The 7659-nt window shown below is 42.1% G+C and overlaps 1 protein-coding gene across 1 annotated transcript; it reads right to left on the bottom strand.

Annotated features, from left to right (window-relative positions):
• Positions 1 to 19: 19 nt before the first annotated feature.
• On the bottom strand, positions 20 to 7564 carry d2hgdh (D-2-hydroxyglutarate dehydrogenase). The gene is made up of 10 exons (XM_086155787.1): positions 7420 to 7564; positions 3228 to 3574; positions 3091 to 3148; positions 2822 to 2961; positions 2516 to 2709; positions 2105 to 2273; positions 1868 to 2011; positions 1642 to 1784; positions 1315 to 1480; positions 20 to 779 (listed from the first exon to the last, which is right to left on the bottom strand). Exons 2-10 carry the CDS (start codon positions 3559 to 3561, stop codon positions 517 to 519), a joined length of 1611 nt encoding a protein of 536 aa, XP_086011913.1. The 5' UTR covers positions 3562 to 3574; positions 7420 to 7564; the 3' UTR covers positions 20 to 516.
• Positions 7565 to 7659: the final 95 nt, after the last annotated feature.

Below are 7659 nucleotides of genomic sequence, written 5' to 3' on the forward strand. Positions count from 1 at the left end.
AAAAGAAGAAAAAAGGTGATTTTTTTTTTTTTTTGCTTTTTTTTGTAGATTTACTGAACCAGATGTTAGCAGCAACAGTACTCAAAACAGAGTTCCTACTGTTCACTGTGTAAAGCAGCAGCCAGTCTTTTCTTTACCCATGGTCTGGACATTAATACAGAGCTGTGACTCCAGTCCTTTGACAGTCTTAGCCTTTGTTTTCCCCCACGACAGTTATAATCAGGGGTGATCATTGCTGCTAATGATTTTTTTGAGTAATGTACTGGTTGCCCCGCTGCTGAACTGAAAAGCTCTGGTCTTTACAATTCACCATTTTCTGTGAGGCTTCCATGTCTTTAAAGTGCTGGCTTTGTGCAAACAAAGTTTAAAAACAAAAAGCCAGTCAACAGGCTGTTTGTGGTGTGTGACCAAAAGGGTTCTCTAGCTGTGACCACGGACAACAGTATAAAGTATCAGCTGCTCCAAACGTCATCAGGATCCATGAATAAGTGTCAGCAAGAGTTACGATCAGTGAGTTCATTTAAGGTTGTCAGGTAAAGTCTTGTAAGGGTTGAGAATCCCTCGGGGGTCAAACATGGCCTTGATGTTTCCCATCATGGCGACAGCCGGCCTGGGTTTACTGTAGTAGATGTAGTTCCTCTTCTTCAGCCCCAGGCCGTGCTCGGCGCTGATGCTGCCCTGAAACCGGGCCGTCCACTCGTAGACGAAGGGCTCGATGGCAGCCAGGAGAGACGGGTCTTTGGCCGGAGAGGTGATGTTGAGGTGGAGATTCCCGTCCCCTGCGGAAAAAAAGATGGGAAAAGACTGATTCTACCTTTTATTTAATGCACTAAATTCTTCAGCATTTACATAAAATCAATTAATAATAATGAAACCAGACATGACGAGTCAACATATATAATCATTGCAGAATCTTTATTTTTTCTTTTGATACTTAGCTTTTGTAAAACTTTTTCTATCGTGATTTTTCAGCAGAGTGTAGGTCATCTCATGAGATATTCAGATAACTTGTAGCGCTCTTATTTTTCAGAATGTATTCACTAATGTTTTAATCTTGCTCATTTTCATCAAATAGACTGATGGTAATTTAAACATTTTCTTGATGATTTTTTTTTTCTTGATCTCTATTTGGTGATATCAGAGTCATTTCTGCTCATTTTATTTGAAGGGGACTAATACGTTTGTCAAGTGAAATTATTGAGGAAAGAAAAGTGAGAGCAAAGACATGTACAAAAGCAGCAGATGCCATTAAACTGCACATCCCGACAAAAAACCCGACTATTGGTTCAACATTAAGCTTTTGCTGAAACGTACCTACGTGTCCGTATCCCACCACACTCTTGGGCCGCTCCCCGAGGTGCACCCTCATGTCTGCCACCAGCTGATAGACCTTCTCCACGGGAAGTGAGATGTCGTACTTGTAGGTGAAGCCGTCGTGAGACAGTGCCTCTGCGATGCGCTCACGCATCGACCAGAGCGCCTTCACACCACAGAGGAAAAAAAAAAAAAATGAAATATGGATTATTACATTTATTTTTTTCTCCGATCTCATCAGGCGGCTGACCTACGCTAATTCTTTTTGGTAATGATTAGAATATTACACTCACGGAGTTGCCCTGGAAACTGCCCACCCGGAATTACCTGAATTTTCGATTCTTCAGTGGCAACCGTCCCATCGCTAATCAGTGATAATGTCATCGCTTCTTCTAAAAAGTTGTGGAGTTTCTCTCCGTCATGCTTCGGGTCAGACCCGGACGTTTCGATGACGACATAGAAGGGGCAATCTAAAACGTGGTGACAACAGGTTTGGTGTGGGAGTTTGTTTCACTTCATTTCTTGCAGTCAATGAGTGTGTTTGAAAGGATACCAGAGATGGGGTTGGAGAGTTTTAGGTGTGTATTCAGTAGCCTCATGCATTCGCTGTCCAAGAACTCATAGGCGGACATGATCTCTCCCAGCATGCCTTTGCACAACTGGAATGTCTTCAACAGCTGGTCGAACGTTTCGCAGCCTAGAAGCAAATACGGGACCACCGTTAGCTCATTTTGAATTTAAACCGCCATGAAATCTGTTCATACTCCAGAGGTGAAAGACGGAACCTTACCCAGGAAAACCACGTTGACGGATTTAGGTTTCTGTGGACAGAGGATGGACACAGCTGTGATGACCCCCAGCGTGCCCTCTGACCCGATGAACAGCTGTTTGAGGTCGTACCCTGTGTTGTCTTTCCGCAAGTTGGCCAAGCAGTCCAGCAGCTGCCCGTCGGCTAGGACCTGCACACGTCACAAACAATCATTTTATACTACCAACACGCGTCATATCATATGGGGCTTTGCAATATATATTAGCATTCATCAAAAATTTTATAGAGTTTTTTTATGACTAATGATTTCATATTTACATAATCACATGGATCATTTCCTTGCAAAAAAAAATACAGTTCATTTCCTGCCGAGTTATTTCTAATAACCTCTGCATTCCCTGCAGTAAATTCATCCCTTGGTACTAGACTCACCACCTCCAGACCCAGAACGGTCCCGTGTAGGGAGCCGTATCGCAGCAGCCGCAGTCCACCCGCATTAGTTGCGACGTTGCCCCCGATGTGACAGCTTCCTTTCGCCCCCAGGTCCAGGGGCATGATGTGCTCTCTCTCCTCCAGGTAGTGAGACAGGTTTTCCAGAACACAGCCTGCCTGGCAGGTCAGAATACCTGTCAGGCACAGAAAAGAAGAACAAGGTTATGATATTTGACACCCTCTGACTTTTTTTCTCTAATGAAAAGGTAGGGCTACTCTGGATCGGGGAGGATTTTGGAGACGGACCAGAAATACTGTCAAAGTTCAGGATCTTGTTCATGAGAGCTGTGGAGAGAATGATCTCGTCGTAAACCGGGACGCTCCCCCCGACCAGCCCGGTGTTTCCTCCCTGCGTGTTGACCGCCAGGCAACGACTGTTACAGTACCTGCAGGTGAAAGTGAAGCGGACAGGAGAGCTAAGTATCTGATACAAAGTCATCTGTGGGTTCTGGGACAGTTTGCCTACTACCTGCCAGAATTTCCTGGTGAGATCATTTAAAGAATTTGTATTTTACCTGAGAATCTGAGAAACTTCCTCTGTGGACTGAGGTCTGAGTAAGAGCTCGCTGGAACCTGCATATGAGACACGTGCACGTCTGTGAATGTGTGGTCTAAAACTGTTTGTTTTGCGAGCGGAAAATGCTTTATCTACCTTTGACTGACTTTAGCCAGTCGATATTACTTGACTCCAGCAGGTCGGGGTCAGTCAGGGTTCGGCCCGGTAGAAGCTTTCTGAAGAAATCCAAATCTTCCTGTGTGACCCTGGAGAAAGGCCGCCTCTCTGGGGCTGCGGAGGGCGACATCTCCGGCTCGCCTTTCCCAGAGTGCAGCTTTCGAAAGCAGTCGCCAGAACGCCGTGAGCATGTGAGAAGAAAGCCACTGCGGACATCTTCAGGTGGACAGCGGAATGTGACTGCAGTTGAGACCCTCCTCAGATGTCTCAAAGACACACTCAGCCTTAAAGTCCTTTGCAGAATCCCAGCCATGACCTCAAAGAGTCTGGAGATGGGAGGACAGGTGACATAAAAAGTTTCAGTTAAAGTACTTTCACAAGTGACATGCATGTTAAAGAGATTTACATTTTTTGATACAGGTATGCAAAATACATTTCCTTCAAATGATTTTTTTCCTAGGTAAGTAGTTGAGAATTATTAGAAAGTCAGTTGCACAATGAGGTATTTATCAGAGCTCATTGACTTCTGGTCTTTCGGTAGAAATGTCACAGCAGTACAAAAACTACTAACACATTTTTCTTGTTTTTAATCAATATGGCCATTTGATTCAAAGTTGACACTGGTGTCGGTCCTGTTGCATCCTCTCCTGTTAAATTGAGCCTTTGGCAACTCCTCCCCCTTGTGACTTAGAGTGAAACTACATGTAGAGACCAGTGGAAAAGACCCCGGATGTGGCTTCACAAACTATGAGGAATTTCAGAGTAATTTTAATTCATTACTGGCTCTTCTCAGTATTAACTAGGTCCAATTAAGGGTTTCTTAAGTGAGGGGAAAATTCAATTAGTTTTATTTGAATGTGCATACAACAAAAAATGAAGGTGTTTTCTTGTTTCTGTATGGAATAAAATATTCCTTTAATCACTCCACAGTGGGAAAATTTCAATTTAGTATTGCAGTAGAGGTAGTTAATAATAATGTGCAGCAGCAAGATACATAAATATGAGAAGAAATGAAAAATATGCATTAATAATTAAAAGAAAGATAAAGAACATTAACAATATATAATCAGTATAAACGTGCAAAAAGTGGCAACTAGCAGTTTACAACAATGTTTGCAATACCAATGGTTGAATGGATCTATAGTTTATTGAATGAGTGAATCCGTGAAGGAAGGAATTGAATGAAAAGAAATGAAAAGTCAAGGACCTGCAAAATCCCTCCTTCACACACTTGGGGTGAAGGAGTCTGACGCTAAGGAAGCTGCTCAGTGTTGCGATGATGTTCTGCATGGGTTGGGAGACACTGTCCATCGAGTCCACAGTCCCCCCCACCATGTGGTCTCATATACTTGGAGATGTGTGTGTTTGTGTGTGTGTATATATATATGTGCGTGTGTCCAACAATGGGACAGTTCAAATGTGGAGTTTAAAGAGTGAGTGGACTGGAAAAATGTAAAAATTAAGAAATTATTTATCATTAGCATAAGAATGAAGAATGTGTGAAACACCCTTTTCAATGGTCTGCCATATTACCTTCTTTGGGTTTTAAAGGTACACATCATATGATGTAACTATTTTATACAGAGGGAAAAGCATTTATTCAGCCCCCAAATGTGCAAGTTCTCCCACTTATAGATGAGAGAGGGCTGTAATTTTCTTCACAGGTACACTTCAACTATGAGATAGAATGAGGGGAAAAAAAATCCAGAAAAATCACTGTCTGATTTTTAAATATTTTATTTGCAAATGATGGTGGAAAATAAGTATTTCAACAAGTCAACAACAAAAGTTCATTACAATACTTTGTTAGCAATAACAGAGGTCAAATATTTTCTGTAAGTCTTCACAAGATTTTCACACACTGTTTCTGGTATTTGGGCAGTGATGTTTTGGGGCTGTCGCTGGGCAACACAGACTTTCAACTCCCTGCAAAAATTTTCCTATGGGTTTGCGATCTGGATACTGGCTAGGCCACTCCAGGACCTTGAAATGTTTCTTACGACGCCACTCCTTGGTTGCCCGGGCGGTGTGTTTGGGATCATTGTCATGCTGAAAGAGCCGGCCAGCAATGCCCTTGCTGAGGGAAGGAGGTTTTCACTCAAAATCTCACAATGCATGGCCCCATTCATTCTTCCCTTTACACGGATCAGTCGTCCTGGTCCCTTTGCAGAGAAACAGCTCCAGAGCAATATGTTTCCACCCCCATGATTCACAGTAGGTATGGTGTTATTTGGATGCAACTCAGCATTCCTTCTCCTCCAAATACAACAAGTTGAGTTCATTTTGCTTTCATCTGACCATAGGACATTCTCCCAATCCTCTTCTGGATCGTCCAAATGCTATCTAGCAAACTTCAGACGGGCCTGGACACGTACTGGCTTAAGCAGGGGGACACATCTAGCACTGCAGGATTTGAGTCGGTGGCGGCGTAGTGTGTTACTGATGGTAGGCTTCGTTACTTTGATCCCGGCTCTCTGCAGGTCATTCACTAGGTCCCCCCGTGTGGTTCTGGGATTTTTGCTCACTGTTCTTGTGATCATTTTGACCCCACGGGGTGAGATCTTGCGTGGAGCCCCAGATCGAGGGAGATTATCGGTGGTCTTGTATGTCTTCCATTTTCTAATAATTGCTCCCACAGTTGATTTCTTTACACCAAGTTGCTTAGCTATTGCAGATTCAGTCTTCCCAGCCTGGTGCAGTTCTACAATTTTGTTTCTGGCATCCTTTGACAGCTCTTTGGTCTTGGCCATAGTGGAGTTTGACTGTGACTGTTTCGGGTTGTGGACGGGTGTCTTTTATACCGATAACCAGTTCAAACAGGTGCCAATAATACAGGTAACCTGTGGAGGACAGAGGAGCCTCTTAAAGAAGTTATAGGTCTGTGAGTCATATATCTTGACCAAATACTTATTTCACTAAGGAATTTGCCAATTAATTCATCAAAAATCCTACAACGTGATTTCATGGATTCTTTTCCCCCATTCTGTCTCTCATAGTTGAAGTGTACCTATGATGAAAATTACAGGCCTCTCTCATCTTTTTAAGTTGGAGAACTTGCACAATTAGTGGCTGATTAAATACTTTTTTTTTACCCCACTGTACTATTGAATTTGTTGGTAATTTTTTTTCAATTGCAGATATTTTGTAAAAAGAATATATATATTTTATAGGCAATGGCTATATCAAAAAACGAATGAATTGGTAGGCAGGCAGCTCAAAATAGAAATATGTAAATTATGTTGAATTGTGTGACGGGGTTGGAAATAAAGAAGTTCATACCTCCTCCCAATCCATTTCGAACATGTAAATTGATATATTTGATAGCCTAAGGTGGGAAGCCAATCTGCATTTGTTTTTTTGTTGGTCTGTTTAGTTTTTTTCCCACCGATCTGTTTGAAATAAATACTAACAAGGAGCAAAGTCTTACATTGTAGGAAACTCCTTAATGCTTTGTTGACTATCTTTGATCAGCTTTTATGGGAACACACTAGATGCTATATGATTTCTCACTGATTTTCAAACAGTTTTTGATGTTTTGTAAATTTAGCTCAGATTTGCAGTGAGCAATCACAGTCGTAGATAAACACTCTAGACTCCACCCTTTAATAGAGGCTCAGTAAAGGCCACGAAATTGCAGTATTAACATAGAACATCAGCAGAAGCTGTTGGGCTTCTTAGCATTAGGCTAAAGGAGGCTCACAAAGTTGTAGCTGTTACAGCTGCAAAAGGATAATGGGAAAGGTCCTTGGGCCAGTCTCCCCACAACACATTACTATATATTTGATTTGTGTCAGTACACTGTCCACGCTTACTTTCAAAGCGCTTTTATTTAACATATAAAAACTATCAACCAGTATATAATTGTTGTTTTCCTACTCGCAAGTAAATGAACCAATGTCCAGTCCACTTATTTTTCCCTCCTCTGTGTAAGAACATTATTGCAAAACATTGAATACTCTACACACTGATTTACTCAATTTCTATTGATTTCAACATTTTCCCAATATGTATTAGGTTTCCAGCATTGATGAAACATATTTACTTTTCTTCTGAATACGAGAACTCTTGTGTCCTTTGATTACATAGCTTCTCAGGTCACGTTTACACCCCTGTTAGCTCGACTAGCATGACTTTTGACGGTAAGGTATCAAAGGAAACACCAGTTACTCACGCAGACTCTCGGCCAAGTAGCCCAACCGCTTAGTCCATGCAGGTTACGAACATGTCACACTACTATTGTGAATATTTATCGCAAAGTTCAAGGCGAGTAAAGGTTACGATCCCGTAACACGGTGTTAACTAGGAACACATTAACCGAGCAGAAACCGGAAGCTGATAAAGGGTCTGAGAGCTTGAGCCAATCAGAACGGTCCTTTCAAATTGGGCCAATAGTCGAGTGCTTTTCATTGGC

The sequence above is a fragment of the Fistularia commersonii genome, chromosome 1 (genome assembly GCF_037954325.1).
Source record: "Fistularia commersonii isolate RoL2024-O1a breed Wild chromosome 1, RoL_Fcom_v1.0, whole genome shotgun sequence".
In the NCBI taxonomy this organism is placed as follows: Eukaryota; Metazoa; Chordata; class Actinopteri; order Syngnathiformes; family Fistulariidae; genus Fistularia; species Fistularia commersonii.

Bases quoted from the DNA above. Each gene is read 5' to 3' on its own strand.
- d2hgdh (XM_086155787.1), bottom strand. From the start codon at position 3,561: ATGGCTGGGATTCTGCAAAGGACTTTAAGGCTGAGTGTGTCTTTGAGA. The intron at 1,481-1,641 runs GTAATTCCGGGT...TGTGGTGTGAAG, and splicing joins CTGAAGAATCGAAAATTCAG to GCGCTCTGGTCGATGCGTGA. The intron at 780-1,314 runs GTACGTTTCAGC...TTTTTTCCGCAG, and splicing joins GGTGGGATACGGACACGTAG to GGGACGGGAATCTCCACCTC.